The 22,827-nt window shown below is 38.6% G+C and overlaps 1 protein-coding gene across 3 annotated transcripts in view; it reads left to right on the top strand.

Annotated features, from left to right (window-relative positions):
• The window catches only part of LOC148015677 (Ubiquitin-like superfamily protein), a 112,723-nt gene extending 94,747 nt beyond the window's left edge, over positions 1-17,976 (top strand). For 2 of the 3 annotated variants that reach the window (XM_087665113.1, XM_087665114.1), the window contains exons 6-9: positions 1,010-1,077; positions 1,156-1,945; positions 17,130-17,357; positions 17,455-17,976. In XM_087665113.1, coding sequence (XP_087521239.1) covers positions 1,010-1,077; positions 1,156-1,945; positions 17,130-17,357; positions 17,455-17,672 — 1,304 coding nt within the window. In that variant the 3' untranslated portion in view covers positions 17,673-17,976. Of the gene's footprint in view, positions 1-1,009; positions 1,078-1,155; positions 1,946-17,129; positions 17,383-17,454 lie in introns of all 3 variants that reach the window. The other variant, XM_087665115.1, reaches the window with a different exon arrangement.
• The last annotated feature ends 4,851 nt before the right edge of the window (positions 17,977-22,827 follow it).

Raw genomic sequence — 22,827 nt, forward strand, 5'->3', positions numbered from 1 at the left:
TCTTCTCTTGCTAGTAGCATCCTACACTACAATATGCAAGAGCTTATCAGGCTGGACCATTGTGATCCCATGGGCTCTAGTTGTTTTGTGCATGTCTTCATGGCACAAGTTGGAGAGCATGAGGAAGCTTTGATACCAATGTGACACCCCTCTAGGATCCATCCTACTCATGACACGACACAAGCCACACAAGCACAAAAACAAGCATAAGAAATTGGAATGTGATGCTCACCTCGTAGCCATAGCTGGACCATTGTGATCCCCTGGGCTCTAGTGGTTTTGTTCATGTCTTCAATGCACAAGTTGGAGAGCATGAGGAAGCTTTGATACCAACGTGATACCCCTCTAGGATCCATCCTACTCATGACACGACACAAGCATCACAAACACAAAAACAATCATAAGGAATTGGAACGTGATGCTCACCTCCTAGCCATATGGCCAATATGGGCTCACCCTTGAGCCTAGGAGGGGTCAACCCTTTACCAATGACTACCACAAGAGCTGGCATCCGATATCACCAGCCCACACCAACGGTTGTGTGTGTAGAGCCCACCTAGGGTCTTGAGTTCCCAAAAGTGCATAGCATGATTGTGTGTGCAAATGAGCCCTAGGTTCCTCTTACCAGCCTTGAAGTGCCCTGAGCTCATTCACACTACAATATGCTTTAGTTATCCTAACTGTTAGGACACATTCAAGCTAGTGACCCTTGCTGGTCATTTCTGTGGGTGCCCGTGCGCGATGTACAAGGATGTGACCCGAGCTTTCATGCCCCTGAGCAAACTTGATCTTTATTTGCTACATTTGTTTTTCAATTGATTTCATTTTGTAGCTTCTTTTTAGAACTGATATGTTTTCAATTTCTTACTCTTTTTCATGGTGTTCTTCCAAGCTCACTAGAGATGGTAGCAGGTTGAAGCATATTATTTCTTATTCATATTGTTATCATGAATGCTCAAGTAAGCAAGCTTTGAACTTTTAGTAGGAAAATTGTGTTTGCTGTTAGCAGGGGGTTATGTTGGACCAGCGGATTTGCTTGCAATCCTTGAGGAGGCTTCCACCAACCTCTACTGGCAGGTAATGTGGATGACTGTTCCTTGTACCGGGTTAATCCGTTGGTTATTAACTAACATGTCTGGCTTGTGATACATGCAGAAGACCACTGCTATGGTTGCTGCTCTTGCTTCAATGAGTGCGGCCTCATCTGATCCTTCACCTGCCGAAGGCAGGTCTGAAGAGCCGCCTCCCATGACCGAAGAGAATAGGTCCGCTGTGGCAAGCTCATCCACTGACAATGAGATGTTCCGTACATTGACTTCAGAAAACCACAATGGTCATCCACAAAATATTGGAAAAGAAGTTGATACATCATGTGGTACACCATCTGAAGAACCCAGTCACACTTGTGTACCATCATACTCTTCACCCTTAGTGGAAGAAGAACCTCCCTTAAACTGTAATGTAGCTTCAGTGGATGTAAATGCATTTCAAAATGTACCAACATCACCTGGAAGTGGAAATCTGGCAACAAACTGTAATGCATCTGCATCTTCATCAGAAGGCGTTATGTCAGAAAGTCCTTCTTTGCCATCTCACAGTGCAATTTTCTCAAAGCAGCCTTCATTGAGCATTTCTTCCTCATCTGAAATCGTTACAGAAAATGCCTCTCTTTTAAGTGATAACAGAACCATGCCAACTAGGCCTTCAGAAGAGCCTAAGTTAGAAAAGGTGATTCTTGGTGGGCAACGTAGTATCGAACAGAGAGATAATACAAAATCCATTCTTTTGCAAATACGATTAACAAATGGTGAGAGTCTCCGAAACCATTTTACTTTGGGTGATACTCTAACAGTTGTGAAAGAGTTTGTGGACAGCAACCGGACAGATGGAAATACGGGTTTCTCGCTCGCAATTCCATATCCCAGGAGAGTTCTCACCCATGAAGGTACTTTAACGTAGTGAAATTCTATTTCACAAAAGTTGTTCTGTTTGATATTCATGAGTTAATTTATTCAGAAGGTTTTGGAGATTATCAAAAGCAACATGCATTTAGAAACATGTTCACATAGGACTACACATTATATGAAAAAACTAAGTTCTAGTTATTATAAATAGGTTTTGAAATGAAACAGAGTATATGAGAAGGCAAAAGAACCACACTTTGCATAGCAAGGATGTGTATAACAGTATGCAGGTATGAAAATAGTATGATTGGCCACCTTGAACTGACACATACCAGCCCTGGATTCAGCTTTGTATTTGAGGGCTATGCAACCTTAAGTCTGTGCAATTACGTTTCCTTTCCTTAGAGTTAGGTGAAGAACACCTGAGATGACTGATTAGAAGCAACAAGCAGCATAGCAAGTTTTCTATTAGACCATTTGATACCAAATGTTGGACTCTAAGTCTATGATGCATTCAACCTGAGCAATGGTGTATAAAACTCAATGGCTGAAGTGTGTGACAGAGAAGAGAGAGAAATTTGGGTACGTAACAAGACCTAAATAAGCTGGATTGTGAAATCAAGTTGAGTAAGTCATTATAAGGTTATTTTCATTGCTTAGATTCGACCGCGGGTGGTCAATACTCTTTCAGATACAGCATATATTTACACAATAGTCTGTCTTCACATATACTCCTAACCATGAGAAGTAGACAGCAATGATTGGTGCCATGTGAGAAGTACTTCTTCCAGATTGAAGTCTTTAATTCCAGAATTCAATGGGATCTGTGATTTGCTATCAAGAAATGTGTATCAAGTAAAACCTTTTTTTTTACTCTTCTTGTCATTTAGGCATCTCGATGTCTTAACCCCCCTGTTGTTTGTCTCAAACCTGTGAGAGTTCTTCCAGGAAGAGGGACAGATTATTTGCTGTCCAACAATGTGCCTAACAGCCATCATAGGACATTTTGTGCTTCTTTAATAGCAGTTAATTCTCGAGTGTCTGCATTGTGATGTTCAGCTTGGAGGAAATTAAGTTGTAAACAAGTCAATAGCTGCTGGGTGATTTTGCTAAATTTTCAGCATGAGCTTGAGTGGGAGCAGGTTCAAAAACCTGAAAGACCGAGTTAACCAAAGGCACTCGTGACTACAAAATGTTTTCAGGGCCAATGGTAGGCCGTTTCTTACATGCGTGCTGTTTCTTAGATTTTTGCGCATGTGAGTTTCTTATATTCTGCTAGGAAGAAGGACAGCTTGTTTGTTGTTACTAATGTGACTAACTGCAATTTAGGGATAGTTCACATGGTCCTGATTGCAGTCAACTCTTGAGGCTTTCTATCACGTTCTGCCTACAAAAGTGAGGGAACTCAAGCTCTCAGTGAGCCAATGGTTGTGGCTGGGGAGGAATCAGGCTATCAATCAGCTGGTGGCAGATGCTCACTTACCAAATTTCAACACAAGGTTGAGCTGAAGCACTAAGCAGCCTGATAAACCTTAGAGACTCGCTTAAAAGAAAGGGATTAATGAATGAAGAATGTCTTCAACACTAAAAGATGGGCTGGTTCTCCCGTCCTTGCATAGTAAATCCATATTTTTAAGCAAAATACATCAGTGCTAGCAATCGTACAGCCAGTGGCTGACTGTCAATTCTTGAGGCCTATCTCAAAGTTTATGGTGTTGTGTAGCAATGTGTGTATTAGTTCAACAATGCCATTCTCTTGTGGTAGATGAGATGTGGCACACTGATTTATGATCCCTTGATGAAAAAGATGCGAGAACAAGAAAGTTATGGGAACAAGCAAATACTCAGATTGTTAAATACTTTGAAATCCTCTGAGGAGTTCTTGTGTGAACATCCAATGGACCCTATCATTGGACACTTTTGACCCTTGTGTGGAGGGCCGCACCCCCAGCCGCAACCGCCGCCCCCCCCCAGCGGGCGAACCCCACCCCCCAACTCAACTTTTGGTCTGCTGGCAGCGAATACCCACCTTAGATGGAGGTTTTATAGATTAAGGTTGTACCTTTGAATTATGTTTGCACTAGTGAAGGTTCACTTATTCACTTATGTGTTTCTTTTCCTATCTCTTGCTTACACACGTACATTGTCTCTTTCTTTGTTTGTGTATTGTGTGCTTGCGAGCTTTGCACCAAACCTAACGATTGGATAGAGCATCTACCCCATAGCAACAATGCCAGCTAGCAATAAGCAACAAGAAATGTGCTCCAAGTCAAGGGAACGTTCCAACCCTAGTTAACGTTTGGTAGTTTGAATGTTCCCGTTTCCCTTGTAGGGAATAGGTTGGCAAGAACAAAAAAAGACTTTTTAATGATTTTATTTCACCTTAGAGTAGATTGTTTTTGGCCAGTGCTCCTTGATACTCATGGCTAGATTTTTGTCCAATGTTATTCTATATCTCTCACCTGTGTGACTCTTAATCCTTGAGCCTTCATATTGACACTTGTATTGGCCTCGGCCCTTTTTTAATGTATATTTGCTTGCATGTATTGTTGAACCTTACTTTATTTAGCTCTTTTATGTTATATATACTCATTTTGCAGAATCAAGTGGTCTTAATATATGTTGCATTGCTCATTTTGCTTTTACAAGTATAATATGATCTTTAAAGTGATGCCTATAGAGTGTCTTTAAAATACTTGTGAAGTGTTCACTTGATAATTATAAGAATCTTGTAATTTTACCTATTTTTTAAAGTCCCATTTCCTCTACATTCTAGGAATGGGGCCTTCTTGCTCTTATGTTATTTCCCATTTTCCCATTTTACATTCCTTGTTCTCCATTCCTTGTAGATATGGCCTACCAAGACACATTTTTCTGCACTGTTGCTGCAACCTCAGCATGTGCATTTATTATCAAAGCACTAGCACTCGTGGCATCCAATGCCTTTGACATGTGTCCACCACCACAACATAAGAGATAAGGTGTGAAGGTAAAGAAGAGAAGAAGCTATCGACTTGTAGCAAGTCATGACCATCAAGTCCATCATATCTTGTGGCAGCTCATGGCCATGAAGTCCATCTCTAATGTCACCATGTTGCTCGCAATCCCACCAGGATTGTCACCAGAATGAGAAATGGACTTAATGATTTAATTGAACTTCACGAAGATTTTTAATTGAAATGAACTTTAATTCAGGTATTCCTAGCTCTTGGCATGGTGACCATTGCACCGGCAATGAAGGATTTGACATTTGGGCGTGTGGTGGACAAGTGTACAGGCCAATTGGTATAGCCAGGGCAAAAGGAACAAGGTGCAACATGAAACTTTTATTAGATTGAAAGTTTGCACCTTAGAATTAAGTTATATTGAAAGTTTCACCTAGTAAGCAGCTCACTTTCAGTACTTAAGTTATTAAGGAAACCATGAGCTAAAGTTTCACGGAGTAAGTAGCTTACTTATGATTAATGACTAAGCCATTAATTATCCCTTAATAAAAAAATGTGAGGAGTAGTCGGTTACTCATTTGGGCTTATCTTGGCCATTTGAAACTTCTTCTCTCTCATTTGGAGGAACCCAAGTTTGGAGGCATGTACTTTTCTTTCTCTTGCTGTAGAAAATTGTAGATTTTAGCCATGGAATGAGCTCACAGCATAGATGGAGTATAGAAAGTAGCTAATTTTTCTCCTTTTGGCATGAGGATTCCATTGTGCAACCTCATAACTCCGTATATAGCAAGGTATGTTGTTGTTGTTGAGCTAAATATTTAAAAAATGGGTTATGACAGCACCATGGGCTCAGATTCTTTCTTTTTCTTCGATATCTCAAGCTTAGTGTACTTTAATTTTGTCATGAAGAAAGCGACATTCTCACATTGTGAGAAAACCCCCCCGCCCCCCTCCCCCACTTTGCGAGAAGAATAGCATAGGACTGCATGGAGACTATGCAGGAGAGTTATCTTAGCAAATGCTCCATGAAATTGGGTTCAAATGCTTGCTCTCATTTTTACGGTTTGGTAGGCTGAAATATTCATTCGCAGTTTTGAACACTCTACAGCTGGTTGGAGACCAATAGTGAAGGTGGCAAGGCCATTTGCACTCGTGGATCAATTATGCCACGAGAAATCACTAAAATACAGCAATTTGTAGCCAATTTTGAGCATATTTCGGTAATCTAAAAAAAGACCGAAAGGGGCACCAAGCTTTGAGCCCAACAAGTGCCAATGTGTGGTGCAAGAGCACTGTAGCTCCAGTTGTGTGTGGAGTTTTCTTGCTGAACTTACTGTTAAGCTGAATTAAGTGTTTGTAAAAATGTGGTTTACAGCCCTTCAGGCTTCCAAAGGCCGGTTTCATGGTTTCATTGCCAGGACATCACCAACCTTTTGAAGGAGGTCAGCTTGAGGTTGTCTCAAGGAGCAAACACATACATTTTGGTTTTCTGTAATTCAGTTGCAGCAAGGTTTATACTCACTGAAAATAGAGTATAGCAAGGAGCAAATGGTAAAAGATGTCACACAATAGTGGTAGTATGAGTAGGAAACATGAATCCCCTCTTGAAAGGCACTCAACACATGGTTTTGAGTCTCCAAATGCTGAAAATGCTTTAGGACAGCGAGCAATAAATGCGATTGGTGAGCATGCAGCTCAATCACATGTAATTCCACAAGTCCAAGGTGCTCAGGAAGCAAATGCAATGTTTATGGCACAGTTAGCAAGTATTGTTATGAACTTGCAATAGTTAATTCAACAACCTCAATTTACTGAATTTATGCAGTGAGTTCATGATGTTAAAGGGAAAAAAGTTGCTTCGCATTCTGAATAGCCAAGTGAGGCTCATGGGCAAACTTTTTATGCAAAGGTATTGCATACACCAGCACCTGTAATGCCGAATGTGCAGGGAACTCCAATTCAGCAGCATGATCATCCATTAGGAAATAATGTGTAGCATATTCCTCATGGACAGCAAACAATTCCTCCACCAACTACACATCCAGGTTATTGGATGTGTTTGAGACTATGGATGTCACTACATCCATCAATGTTGGCATACAAAACGCAGCTGGTTTTCAGTCGCCTATGTTAGGTGTTCGGGGGAACTATCATGGGACAATGCAGCCCCAAATGCACACTAGCATGTATGGTAACATTGATATGCAGCCAAGTATGCAAACTAGAATGTTTGGTCGATCAGGAGGCACTACGGGCATATGTCAAATGCAAATGCAGCAATGGCATTATTGGGACCACCATTTTTGTAGCCACTCGTGTATGATAATTTGACTCCTTTGGGTAAAGTTAAAGACTACAAAGAAGGTGGGGCAGCAGTCAAATTAATGGTAGGCAGGATAGACTGAAGGCTTTGACCTTCATTCAACAATTTGATGCAGCCTACTCCAGGGGCAATTTTTTCGAGCCTTCAAAAGTGTGCGAGGCAGCCACTTTTTTAAAAGGAAACGTACTTTAGTGGTTGACAACCTTTTTGATGCAAGGCAAGGCACCAACAACTTGGGTGCAATTCAAACAGGTTTTCTCTTAATTTTTCACAAATACTTTTGAAGTAGATGTGACAACAACTTGGCATAAATTGAATGCAATTCATTGTGTTGATTTTGAAGAGTAGACAAACAAATTTTGGACAGCTTTGTTGTCAATTAGCTCTTTTCATGAGGTCATGATGGCTGAGCAAATAGAGACCTACTGTTGTGGTCTACCCAAAGAAATCCATGACTATTGCACCAAGAGAAAAGTGACCAGCATGGCACAATTGACTGAAAATGCAAATACAACTTATGCATTGATGAAAGGACATGTCATAGGATTTAAGGGCAGCAAAGATGCTTCAAAGGACAATGCTGAAAATAAGGGCAGCAAGACTAAATTTTAGGATCAACATGTTGAAAATCAGTCGGAGTCGTTCTTTCAAAAAGGCAAACAAGGCAAAAGGTGATTGACTAGTGCTAAGAGAGTTGTTGAAAGAAAGGCATTGTATACTGCAAATAAATGTTATGTTTGTGAACAAGAGGGCCATATAGCACGTGAATACCCAGAACGTAAGTCTAAAAGCCATGCAAATGACAATCAGGATTAGAAAGGCAAGAAGCATAAAACTTATGTTGGATTGGTATCCAATCTTGTTGGTGAGCAACCAAACATGGATGCTTCAGACCTATACCATGTATGGGGAAAAATGTGGGATCGACATACTTTAGTTTTCTTTGATGTAGAAGGTCATACCAACTTCATTTTCCTAGAATTGGCACCCAAGTTGGGCATTAGAGATGATGAGATGGGTCCCATGGGTGAGGCTAATTTGTCTTGTCCTGGACATGCAAAGCCAGGCACACCTCTCATTCGAAAGCTCCAAATTCATTTGCAGTCATATGTGGATAGTGAGGATTCTCACATTATGCCGTTCGAGAGCTGCGATGTCTTATAAATTATTGGGTATTCCATGGTGTCATAGTGTGCATGTAATGATTGATGTATATAATAGAAAAATCGCTCTCACTCATAAAGAAAGGCAACATGTTCTTGATGTAAAGCTGAAGAGAGAGTCTATTCCTCTTGTGTTGTTTGCTTCAGCAACTTTTTTAGTAATGAAAAATCATATTTCCATGTACTCGGTTTTTGCAAAGGATATTAGTAAAGATGATGCTAAGTCTAGTGTTTCAATGCTGAATAATGACTAGGAAGAATTCCCAAAAGAATTTCAAGATTGTTTTTCCAACTCTCTACTTAGAGAATTACCTCATGAAAGGCCAGAGAATCATTCTATTAACCTTGTGCCTGGCAGTACGCCTCCAAATAGGCCACCCTATAGAGTAAGTGTCGTCCAATAACAGGAAATAATGAGTCAGGTTAATGAGCTATTGGAAAAAGGGTTGATTTAGCCCAATTCATCACCCTTTTGCTGACTTGTACTCCTTGTGCATAAAAAGAATGGTTCATGGCGAATGTGTATTGATTACCTTGCCTTGAACAAAAATACCATTAAATATAGATTCCCTATACCAAGGATTGATGATATCGTTGACTGATTAGAGGGAAGTGTAATCTTTAATAGAATAGACCTTAAAAGTGGGTATCATCGGATACTTATAAAGCTAGAAGATGTATACAAGATGGCTTTTAGGACCAATTTTGGATTATATGAGTTCTTGGTCATGCCATTTGGGCCACATTCTCTTGACGATCTCATTGGCTGCGACTTGAGGGATCTTCAGGTATGGACCACATTCTCTACCTATCTTGGATAAGTCGATGAGAAGCCGTGCGGTACAACTTTTTTTTAACTTGTCGCAATGCTTACAAGTCCGATACGCATTGGTCCAATTAGTGGCTTTCTCAAGGTGTGAGGTATGAAGAGAGAGAGGCTTCGTGAAGGGCTTAGGCATGGTGAAAGAGTCTAGACTATATATAAGAGTCAAGACTCGAGAGTAGATAGAGGTAGTAAGAGAGATAGTGGTGGTAAGAGAGGTGGAAGAGGCTGTGGTAAGAGAAGGTGGTATGAAGAAAGTCTTGACTCTTAAGATTAGAGAGAGGAAGAGAAAGAGGAAGAGGAAGATGGAACTTGGAAGGAAGAGGAAGAGATGGGAAGAGAGGAAGAGAAAGAGAAGGTGGTTACTTCATAGAGAGGAAGAGGAAGAGGAAGTAAGAGAAAGAAAAACGAGGAAGAGAAAGAGGTGGAAGTGACTCGTGAGCTTGAGCAAGAGGTGGAGGCTTGAGGCTTGAGTGGAGAAGGCTTGAACTTTGAGGGTGGAAATTGAAGTGGGAGAGGGCTGTTGATAAACAGTTCCAGCCAAGAATGGGTTAGATGCATTCACAAAAGAACCCAAATTTTTTTGAAAGAGACCCTAAAAAAGGTTTAGAAAATGGTTTTTAAAACGAGCAAAAAAATGGTGTAATGTGGTCTTTGGACTCTGCACACAACGATCAAGTGGTTCGAAACAATCTAAAACTAGACAAATCAGATGGATCCGATCAAATTGGATGAGTAGGTTCCGTCCGTAGAAGGAATGCAATATATCCTCCGAAGAGATGATCCGACCGAAGGAAGAAAGCTCATCTCTCATGTCCTCCAACCTGTTGGTGCAATCCTTCGTGGAAGCAGAGTCATCAACAACGAGCATCTATAGTTTCTTCTCAGGAGTAATCCAGTGAGCAAATGTCTTCTAATGGTACAAAGAAGCAAGTTTCGTCCACACTTCCATTGCTTGTTGCAACTTGCGTGTATGCACCAGGACAGAATCCTACAAGCTCACAAGAAGGAAAGATGAAGCTCTAGAATTGAGCCAATTTCACAAGGCTGCACAATCCATGGTTGAGCCCACTTTGGGATCCTCCACGGGATGGGGATTAGGATGGGTAACAAACTCCCAAAGTTCGAAGGTATCAAGAATATGTTCCATCTTATAGCACCAAACCAAATAGCATAAACTTTCCAAATCTGGCCGACCAACCTCTAAGGATGCCATAAAAGCTATGTGAAGAAACTACTAGGGTTCACATTGAGAAAACACAGAGTATATGACCACAAACACAAAGACACAAACAATGATGTGCAAATCTCAAACCCTAAATGCAATACTCAAAACTCAAAATGCAAAAACACAAACATAGACAAAGAAAGAAGAAAACTGTGAAGTTAATAAATCAATGTAGTAAATAAATGTAAGACTACACAGAATGCTCAAGGGTATAGCTGTGAGTGTCAAAGTGTGACATCCACCAGAGATGAGTCTCGAGTATTGTAACCAACAATCAAAGATGAGAGTCCTCAATAATGAAGGGCAATAGACTAGTCACCAAAACACAACGAGTGGAGGCTGAAAAGTGATCATCTGTAGCACAGAACTGTTAGGTGACAACAGGATAGGTATTTATTGATATAGGCAGCTTGTTGGACAACAAAAACACAGATACTATAACAATCCCTTGGTGGGGGAGATGGCAACACTTTGTCACCTAACACGAGATGTTGAAAATGCAAGTTGATTAGTGCTAATATGGTGCAATAGATGGAAACCTCCACATAGGAGGGTGATGGCTAGAAATAGGCTTCCTAGGGTTGGATGGTGATGGACTGCAATCAGTGATTGCTAGACAACAATTAGTAGATGGCTGATGGTAGTTGAAATTTGCACACAAAACGATAAGCTAAATGGTAGACAGCTTGTCTATTTATAGATGTGGATAGACCCTTCCAAATTAGAGTTTGCACTCTCAAACCGCTCCCCATTCTAGGGCATGCGCAAGTGCGAGAGATCCGCCGGTCTATCTCCTCAAGCTCCAAATAAAAGCTCCCTAAATATTTGCTTCTCAAAGTCCATCTTGCAAGTCACACATTTAACTGTGCTAACGGAGAGCTTAAGTGCATCCACATTCATCTACACATTTAAAGGATGAAAAACTTAGATTAAACAAATGAAACATCTCTAAACATATTTCATAATTTATGAATAAAGTTATAAACTAAAAAGTGTAAAAATTAGATATACAATACCTGTCTTGCCATAGATATCTCATGTATATTGCGTAGCATGCATAAATTGGAGTAACAATAAATTAGTTGCTCCAATTGCAGCATGTTGAGCTTATTATGAATTTTGGTATGTACGAGAGAATAGATAAACAAATTCCTTTCATATGCACCCAACAAACAATCCTAAACCATGTGAAGAAAAAATAATTTTAAACTTCAAACTTGCAAGTTGTAACTAGAACCAAATGAAAAAAAATGAGAGAGATTTTAAGCATAAGGCCACTCTCTGGAGATAGGGCAATTAGTGGCCAAATGACTCCTACGAAAAAAGGGGTTCCACCAACAATTCCTACTTCCAACAAATGGTAGATGCGAAAGCAGTACCCCTTTGATGGCTTTAATTAATGAGCTCTTGGAGAAAGACACCATGGTGCTCTTCCATCAAAGTCTTTGGAAGAAATGCGTCAGAATCGGCAAGAACATGGCATCCATGAAGAGAGGGTTTTTTGAAGGCAAGATGCAAGAGTGCCGCAAACCCATATATGGGTTGCTTCATCCACTCCCATCTCTTTTTCGCCAAAAGAGAGTATTATCTCTCTTAGGGGTGGTATCCAAGATGTCACTACAATAGGGATAGAGATTTAGAGGGAGATTTAAAGGTGAATAAATTCTAAAACAAAAAAGAAGCATGAATCATTGTTTTTAAAAAGAAAATAAAAAGAATACCATGAAGAAGAGGCCTCCTCATATTCTAACCCTACCCATAATCAAATCTGCCCATCCATAATAAAATTGGCAAGGCCATTTGCAACCTAGAGTGGTCCCCAACCTTTGTTGACCCTTAGATTGATATTAATTAATTAATTAATGCTAGTTCTTAGTGTCACCGATGATACTTGTTAGCCAAACAATTGTCCTAGGATCAAAACTGATACCAACTAACCACCAAGGCTCATCTGGTATAACTCGTCGCAACTTTTGCCTGTGACATCCAGTGCACCCTCGGGGTTCTTGGCCCATTACCATAAAATAACTACCATATACATCAGATGTGCTAAACGACCTTGCACATTTGATTAGTAACTTAATCGATTGTTATTAGTAAGATTAAAGCATCTGAAAATTTCACGTCCTCGTAATAGACTTAATCAAATGTTATCAGTAAGATTAAAGCATCTCAAAATTTTACGACCCCGTGACATGCAAGATCATGAAGGTGTCGTTTGCTAGTGATTGTGCAACAAAATGTTGTCTAAAAGGAAGAGAGAAGCTGACGTACTATCTAGTGCTCACCATATGGGATAACATGATGAGCACCAAATGTGTTATCAAGAGAAAAAGAAGGGCTTAGTGGACAGCCTTGTCAAACTAAGTGTGCAAGAGGGAAGGAGCTAATAACACCACCATTTAACATAACCCCAGAAGAAGCATGAACACTGGTGGTATAGATCAATTGAGTCATACGCAACCCAAAACCCATAGTATGTATGAGTTTTGCAACAAAGGACTGGTCGAAATAATCAAAAGCTTTCTCCAAATCCAATTGCACTAATATTACTTGCTTGTTAGAGTGCTTGGCATAGTCAATTGCCATTTGCACATTCAGCACATTATGCAAAATGTTTCTACCCTTAATAAAGCCATATTAGTTGGAGTGCACAATGGCAGGGAGACTTTCTCTCTCTCTCTTATTCGAGCAATGTATTCTCTACCTCTCTTTCTCTCTTTGATTTCAAATTCGAATTTCAAGCTCAACTTTCAAGCTCTCTACTCTCAAACTCTCTCTCCTCAAGCTCTCTTGTCTTATCTCCTTTGTATCTCCACTCAAGCTCTCCATCCTCTCTATTTTCAGGCTCTCAATATGTGAAAGCCTGGTATAAAGACTCTAAATGTTTAAACTATGTTATTTTAAGTTCCAACATTAAGTATAGGCCTTAAAATTATATATAATATTTTTTTTTCATCGGGCATAGCATCAGATGTAGGTCCAAGATTTATTAGTGCGATTAGTACCATACTAGTATTATATGATACTAATCGGACACCATCGGACATGACAACCTTGTCAACAACGCTATAACATCTAAAGAGAAAGAAACATATATACTTTCATTGAGTGGCTATTGTCAAATTGCTATTCTTCTATCAGGCTCTTTAATCTTCTTGGCTTTGTGAGCCATGAGTAGCTGCAGCTCCTTGTCAATAATAGAATAATGTCGTCTCTCTCTATAGTAGTGACAATTATCTCCACCCGTGTTGAAACTTTGCAATTTTGAAACCTTGCAAGGTAGGCTATGAAGCCCACTCTTGCTCAGTTTTTGGCATAGGCTGCATTGAAAATTGAGTTGATATGGAAAGATTTAATGCCATCTTCCCTCTGTTCTTCTTATTTTTTAAGACAATCTTTCCAATCAAGGGCCTAGGTTTCTTCAATAAGTGCTTAGCTTTGATACCATGTAAAGAAATGCTTAACTATAGAATACAAATACAATTGTATAATAAACACATTAATTGATTTAAAAACATAGTTAAGAGTTAGCGTAACACAGAGACAATAAACACAAAAGGTGAAAGAAACTAAATAATAAATAAATACAATGCTCAATGTAGCAAACACAATATGCAAGATGAATATTAAACCTTGAACTCCTTGGTCTCTAAACAAAGAGTCTCAACAGAAGAGTGTGTCATACTTTGAAGGAACGTGCAGCACAGCACAGCACAGCTAGCCTCCGAAGGTGTTTGCTGAAACCAACCTTCCTTCTCGGATAGGGTGGTAAATAATCTAATTAAGCACTATTTACAGCAATTAATAAATTCACAAAACTGAAATGTACACATTACCATATAATCTTGGATATTGGACACCCTATTGGCCCCAAAATTGATGCCTCTTCCGGTATTTATTTAACTTAATTGAAGAAGAAGTTGATGTACAATGGGATTCTCCCAATCCCTTTCAATATTCCAACTTCCCTTGTTGTCCAAAGTGACCAATAAGTTTTCAATCTGATTTTTCCCTTGATTCGGGCAGTCGATTGGCCTTCACCCACTTTGATGAGATGAAAAATGTCCCAAATTCATTAATTTACTGGTCCCTCCACTTGAATTTGACTAAAAATAGCTTCAGTTCTATTAAATCCAAGTCTTGGAGCTTTCAATTTTTGGCATACTTCTCGAGGATGTTGCTAAACCCTAATTTTTGTTGCAGATTAGGGTTTTTACAGCAGACAAATCTAAAATTTCTTAACCTCTAGTGATCTCAATGTTGTAATCTTTGGAGCAAGGCTATAGAAAGATTGGGAGATGAGAGAAAATTCAGACTTTCTTCGCGAAGAACTGAAGAAATTTGTCATTTGTTGTTATTGCCTTGTCTCAACAACTTCTAGATTCAAAGAATCAAAGAAAATCAATCATTTGCTGCTGTTGCCCTATCTCAACAGCCTGTAGATACTGTCGATTGGTCTTCTCCTACCCCTAGCTGCCTCAAAAGGTCCTCAAATGGCTACAAATCAGACCAGCAATATCTCCTTCCTCTCTTTTGTAGATTGAATACACTAAAATGCTTCTCTCCAGCCTATAAAGACGTTTTTCAATCTTGCATGGGTATTTTTTACGAGTGGCAACCCTTCCAAATGGTTTTTTCAACATTATCCATAATTAAATATTAATTTTCGATCTTTAAATATTGAAAATTAATATAATAGTTATTTCCGTGCCCTGAAAAATAATTTGACTAGCCAATAATTAAATTGGCTAGGCAACTTCCATTCCCAAGTGTCTTTGCACCATCTTTGACCATAAGGTTAATATTAGGTACCATTGAACGCCACTTCTCTAGTTTCACCAACTAACACTTATGGCCAAACGAATGACCTAGGCCAACAACTACCACAGAGTACTTGTGCAGCATAACTCATAGCAACTTTTGCCTTTGACATCCTATGATTTTCTCGGGTCTTGGGCTGGTAAATTTACTCTAACCCCAATTACACCTCACATGTACAACATTTACTTAACCATGTGATTAAAAATTAATCCACATGTTAAGTGAGGTTTCAAAAATACATGTCCTCCTGACATTTGCCAATAGGAAACGCAGGTCTCTGAAGGCCGGATCAGTGTGAGCAAATCAATGTCAAACAAGCAGTCCATTCAAAAAATCAACAAATGCAGCAAATAGTAATGCCATGGCCATAGTTTTTATCATACTTGCATGATTGCTAATGCAAACATATGAAAACGTATGAAATCTGGAATATGACATCCTATTTCAGACTTGACCACTTTCAGAGGGCAAAAGTGATTGAAGAAAGCAGCAAAATTTGACAGTTTTATTTAAAAAAGTGTCACATGCATATAGACAGCATGGTATGGCAGCCGCCTACCATTGGCACTTTAATTGTGTCTTGACTCAAATGACTAGAAGTCAAAGTCCGAATTTTCTTTGGCAAATCAATGTTGTGTCTTGATCATTGAAAGCCTTACTAGTAGTGACTATTTTGTAGAATCTAAAGCTATTGATATAATGAAATTCTAATTTTTTTATTCAGCATCTTACCTTAGTTACTCTAGATACATTTCTATTGGTTTTTTAAAATTGAAATCAGGGCAACGTATGATTCAGCCCCAGGGCCTGAATCATTCTCCAATCATACTCATGCCTGTCTACATATGATGTATGACTGCCATATGGAAAAACTATGGTCATGGCAATTCGGCGATGGAACATAATTGTCAACACAGCAATCTGATGACATGGCAGGCTGGGTGGCTCTAGGAACACCAAAAAGAAGCAATCTAATGACATGGAAAGGTTGGGTGGCTCTAGGAACAGCAAAGCACAGATATCAGCCGGTCATACAGCTGCAAACACAGCATCCAGCCTTACCTTTGCAGCTTGTCACCAGAAAATGCAAAAAATTATGCTTCCATGAAACAGTAAGAATAGGACAATTTAAGATGCATATATTCAATAATATTTCAATAGAAATTATTTTTTTCCCTAGACTGAAACAAGTAAGCGAAACACTGTACTGAAACGTTTCATTTTGCATCCTTAGCGAAACACATTTCATGGTTACCATGTTTGTGGTGTCCTTGAGTCCACTTTGGCACTCCACAACTAAGACCCAAATCCTTAGGCTTGTGTGGGCTTCTTCTACCTTGCTCCAAGTCTTCACTTCCATGCCAGTGCCTTCAGCAGTTGACTTCCCTATTTTGCCTTCAGCATCTAATATCTTATCTATTCATTCATTCCTTCATCGTTGTACTTTTCACTAATCTCGCTGTTACTTGGAGTTTGCATTTAGTGTACTTGATTAAACCTCTTTGTTCACACAACTAACCCATGACCACTATGGTAAGCCCCTCTACAATGGTAAAGATTTAATCCAGCATGCTCCTACCTTGGAGAGCTTGTCTATGCATTATAGGTGATGTCTGAAAGAAGTGCTTTTAGTCTACTAGTGCTGGCGATCTTTCTGTACCTTATATCCACTAACAAGACTGTGGTGAGGCACCACCACCTGAAGTTACCCTCTCTAAAGTTACTCTTTTTAGTAAGGCTGCATGCATGTCTGCAGCATGTCCATATTGCTTGGCTTAATGCTGTATTTCGCATGATGCCCAGACACTGATTTAACCTTTGTTATTTGTGTTATTTCATGTGCTATATGCTTCAGAATGTGTCCAAACTGAAAGAGGTAACAAGACCTAATGATTGCTGTCATCTGCTGGCCTATACAGATATGGAAAAGTCTCTTTTAGAGTTGGGTTTGGAAGAACGAGGCACATTAATTCTTATTGCGAAAGGAAAGCAGCAAGAAACATCCTGCCAAGAAAGTTGTCAACCAACAAATGCAGGGCCCAACAACGATGGTAGCACTGGTTTCTGGTGGAGGATTCTGTCTTATTTAAATCCGTTTTCTCACCTTTTTGGTAGTACTACTGAAGGAAAGAACAATGTTATGGAAGGTGCAAGCAGACGTCATGTTATAAGGTTTTGTGAATTAGCTCCTGAGTTATACAAAATGTACTGTTTCACTCTTTCTAAATCTGACGTTTCTGGCAGAGGTTGATGGAACTCCTTCGGGGTCTCTGGTCACCGGAGCTCATAAAGAGAATGAAGGCACACTCACCAGAAAAGATAGCAGTCGTGCACCAAACCAAAAGTGGGGTTCAAATGTCCACACACTGCAGCATGATGAGGACAACGATGATTTCAAAAAGGGCAATGCTTTCTGGAATGGCAATTCAACTCAGTATGGAGGGGGTGACTCGAAGCAATAATGTTGTTTACTGGGGCCTCTTATGCATTCGAACAGTTTCTATGTCTATGCTATTCCATACTGTCTCAATGAAATATGGCTGTCTACTGTCAACAAGTAACCTGCTAGTTTGTCAAAATAAACTTCAGAGTTGTAAATAAACAAAAGGTGATGTACATGCTCATCAGAAGGTTCTTAGATGATGCACACTATTCAAATGGAAAAGCATGCAAAGCACTCCGCCCGTCTGGAACTCTGCTTGTACTAGAAAGCATTTTAAAAGTATTCATTCTGATTTGTAAAGTCTCTTCTTAGTAGTAATCTTTCAGGATTTGGTTGACTCTCTTTTTGACTTAATATTGGCCACATCTTGTATTTAATAGAACAGTAGTTCATGCCCAAAAGCATGCAGTCAACTGCTGGGGCTCACTTTCTGAGCAGAGTCGACGAACCGGAGCTGTGAACACTGATCGAGGCTCTTCCACCATAACCAAAATACCGGTATCTTGTTGTTCTTCTGGACGAACTAGTTGCTTCTCCAACAAAGCAGTGAGGTGCCTAGTGGCTTGCCCGAGTAAGCAATAGCTTTCTGTCTTACATTGAATACGTGGTAAGTACCTAGATTTTGCCTTCCAATTCGCCCAGAAGCTTTCCAATATGTGAGTATGGACTTGCTAGGGACTCATCGTATTCACTCGTATGATTGTTCCAATTCATTAAGGATGTTTAAGCATCATGGCTTTTGGGAGTGCAATGATGCAAAAACAGAATTGATGCTAGCCTCTACCTTAACAGAAGCTCTTGGGCCTCTCAGTTGCTTTTTGAATGAACACCTCAAGTCCATGTCGCTAGGTTACCAATGTCTCAAGAATGTTATGTGCAAACTTAGAAAACGGCAAGGAAAATATGTCTTGACAGCTCGGAGTGGAAATGCGTCACGTTACGAACTGAACCTCATCCTTCTGATACGAGTGGTCTAGCCATCTCATACGTTGGGAGATTGCTTATGGGACTTAAAAGGGTAAAAATCAGCTATCAAAGGCAACTGATGCAACCATTAATGATTTGATGTCTTCGTGTTAGAATCATTTGCAAATGCTTGTACCAAACATTGGGACCCATTACTCAACCAATCTCAATCTGGAATTTTAGCAACATTTAGTCTTCGTGTTAGGTGCCAACATTTAGTGCACTCAATGTGTATGCATGTTATATTGATTCTCTAGGTGCCAATATTTGCATGATTCACCTCCCAAGGATGCATCTTCTAACACGCTTGTGCCAAACATTGGGACCCATTACTCAACCAGTGATTTGATGTCTTCGTGTTAGAATCATTTGCAAATGCTTGCTATTGGTTGACCATGTATAACACCATTATATGTGGCGATTGCTCCAAGTAGTGCACTCAATGTGTATGCATGTTATATTGATTCTCTAGGTGCCAATATTTGCATGATTCACCTCCCAAGGATGCATGTTCTAGAGCTAGATTTATGCAATTCAGTATGACGTTGCACAACCTAGGTCCAAACCCCATTTTACTCATCAACTTATCCCATCAGAAATTATCTCAATGTCCATCGCATGGTAACAAGGTGTTGGTAAGAGGGATTTATATGATACTCCATGGATTCTTCCCAGTAGCATTCTAGCAATTGACATGTAAATAGTTCACGTAAATACTTGACACCAATGAGACATTTGCCCCATGATTTTTTTGGGGGGATAAATTTGACAACACATTCCTTCCAAGAGGGAGAATATTCTCAAGATCTTATGATTTGATCCAAATATTCCAAGAATTTATAGAAAAGTTGGGAGTGTTGAGACTTTCACCTTGTGGAATCTTACACATTTCATGTAAATATCTTATGGTTCTCAAGAGGAGCAAGTGAGCTTTCCTACATGTTCAAGTTGTATCCTATTTCAAGAATGTTAATACATCTACTTTCTAACTTTATCTAGAAGCATGTAAAGGCTGTTTACTTGTCAAAGCATCCCTTATAGAAACACGTTTGAAAGCTAGTTTATAATTTCTAGATACCTAAATAATACCTAAATAGTATAGCCCCACAAGGATTGACTTCAAAGTAAGGAATGATGTGTGTGTGTGTGTGTGTGTGTGTGTGTGTGTGTGTGTGTGTGCGTGTGTGTGTGTGATTGACATTCTATAATCTTGAGCTTGTTACCTTGAAGTGATAATGAGATTAACATTTGCTTGGCACAAAATATATAACTACATCATTATAATACTTTTATTTTAGAATGAGGGCATGCTACACTTGGTAATTCAAAGAAAAAATATTATATTTGTTTATTTGTTCAAGATAAAAAAGATTAGACCGAGACACAAATGTGAATGTACTCAAAAGGTGTATGGTGTTTTACAACTCATCAATGAATTCTCTATTGAAATATGTAAAAAGCATTCTCTTAGTCCTATCATCAAATGCACCACCAACATACATATATATAAGAGAGAGAGATTATAATACTTTTATTTTTGAATGAGGGCATGCTACACTTGGTAATTCAAAGAAACAATATTATATTTGTTTAATTGTTCAAGGTAAAAAAGATTAGACCGAGACACAAATGTGAATGTACTCAAAAGGTGTATGGTGTTTTACAACTCATCAATGAATTCTCTATTGAAATATGTAAAAAGCATTCTCTTAGTCCTATCATCAAGTGCACCACCAACATACATATATATGAGAGAGACACAGAGAGAGAGAGAGAGAGAGTGTGTGTGTGTGTGTGTGCGCACGTGTGCACGCACGTGCGTGCACGTGCATGCAATGTATCCAAATTGTTATGATAATGAAGTAGCTACACAATAGAAGTTGCAAAGTTTAATAAGTTGAGTGTACGAAGTAAGTGTTTGGATGAACATTTTTATCAATTGATAAGGTTGAGAGGTTGAGTATAAGAATAAGAATAGTTAAGGTAAATAAAAATCAATATCCCTAGTATATTTCACATCATTGTTTACATGCTTAAGAAAATAAATATGCAAATAAGTGCTCAGGTTGTTTCTTGCTTTTTTCATTTCTTAGTTTTGATATTGCATACTTTGTTGCATGTGTAAGCCTATCTAAATCAATTTGTTGAGGAATGACTAACTATAGCTATTGCACATAAAGCATACAATGCGAGTAAATTTAAAGGAAAGAAAAGCCATTATTTTCTTATTCAAGAGAATACAAAGTTGAGTACAAATTAATAGTGTTTACACTAAAAAAACCTTGTACCATGGAATAGATTTTTTAGTAGCTCCATAAATTAGTGTATTGAATTCCAATGATCATAAGAATAGATTACTTATGAGAGAAAGCAAAATGAAGAAAACCCCAACAACAAATGTGTATAATTGACCCATTTGGACATAAACATGAAAACTTATATATATGTCTGAAACACCATGATGTTAAACATTACTAAAGATCAATAACTAAAAATTGTGTGTGCATGTGGTGTCTTTTTTGAGAAATGACACTTTCTTTACAAATTGTGGATACTGCATATCTTGATTTGCATCTTAAAATTGACGATTCATAGAAAAATGTGTACAATCAAAGGCAATGGTATATAAGCTCCTTAGATAGAGATTGCCAAAATGAAATTAAAAAACAAAACTTGCTAAGTTATAGAACTTACAAATTAGCCTTGCATGTGTTCTTGCCCAAAGGTAGAATTCTAATGTCATAAATACATGATTGTACCAAATGGTACCAATTTAGACAAGTGTATAATTTGTACATAGATGAACCTCCATAACAAAAAGCTTGCCACAAACACTTTAATATTTTTAAAGTGAAAAAAAATGTACCTTGCTGCTTGGATTCTTTTACTACAACCATCTCCTCCTCATTTGAGATTCTCAATATTTTTAAGAGCCTTCTGTTGATTTTCAAGGCCTAAAATAGTTTGTTTTCATTGATAAGATTTGATTCATTTCTCCAATGAATGAATTCTCTATTGATAGCCCTCTAGCTTCTGCAACAACTTGTTGTTATGTTTTAATAAAAGATGGTTCTCCAATCCGAGGACATCCTTTTTTCCAACCAAGTTAAGTGTATAACATAGAAACCTATTGTAACCATCACCAATGAACCTCGTCAATGAAGAGCTATTATAGAAAGACGGAGCGCTATTTTTGCTAGGAACTTTGGTTGCCATCTAACCAAAGATCAAGTTTATTCTTTCCTTCAAACCTGAGTATATGTTTCATAGATTCTGTAATAGTAATGGGTTTTGTTCTCTTCCTTATTGGTTTATACTCACTATCAAACTCAATATGAAGATGATAGATAGGTCTTTTACTAGAGCTATAAATATCATTGGATGACTGATCCATAGCTAAGGTCTTTTACTAGAAGAATGGATTGACAAACAATGTGAATTAGAAACAAGAAGGAAAAAGAAAAAGAAACTAGTAAGGATGGGAAAGAAAGAAGAGAGTGAGAATGGAGGGAAGTAATCAAACGTCGAACAAAATTCAAATTGAATATTAGTTTTCACTTTAATGAGGATGAGTAAGATCTTCATTATGACAATCTTTGTCACCTTTATGGCGACCTAGATTTCTAGGTTTGATGTGACTACAAATATCACGACAGTGCCTTATTAACAATTTTTTATATATTCACTTACCAAAATATAAAAGTTTTTAAAAATCTTAAAAATAATTTTATTTTCTAAAATGTTTTCTCTCTCTAGGACTACTTATAGGGCATTTTCAGGACCTCAAAACTCCCCTAATGTTCTAAGAAAGTTTCCAAATGTATCTTAAAGATTTCATGGATCTTCATCAAATACAACTTCAAGCATGGAGCTTAGTTTCTTCTACAATAACAACTACATCAAGCCTTAAAAGACATGGTACTAACTAAAGCACTTACCCTTGAATTGTGACTATTAATGTTGTCAATAATTACCTCTTTCTCTTTTTCATACATGTATCCAAATCTCAACTTGAGTACCAATGGTAAACTCTTAGTAGGTCTTGTGCTTCACATCCAAATGTAAAGCTGGCTATAGCAAGATTTCACGTTGAGATTGATGGAACAAGTTGGCATTTCAATATAGTGAAGAAACCATTCTAGTGTTTTAGGAACATTGTAGAGTAGCAATGTCTTCCTTTCCTCTTGCCTACTCCCACCACATGGTGG

The sequence above is a fragment of the Lygodium microphyllum genome, chromosome 24 (genome assembly GCF_053477565.2).
Source record: "Lygodium microphyllum isolate KBCC chromosome 24, Lygodium_microphyllum_v1.1.10, whole genome shotgun sequence".
NCBI lineage: Eukaryota > Viridiplantae > Streptophyta > Polypodiopsida > Schizaeales > Lygodiaceae > Lygodium > Lygodium microphyllum.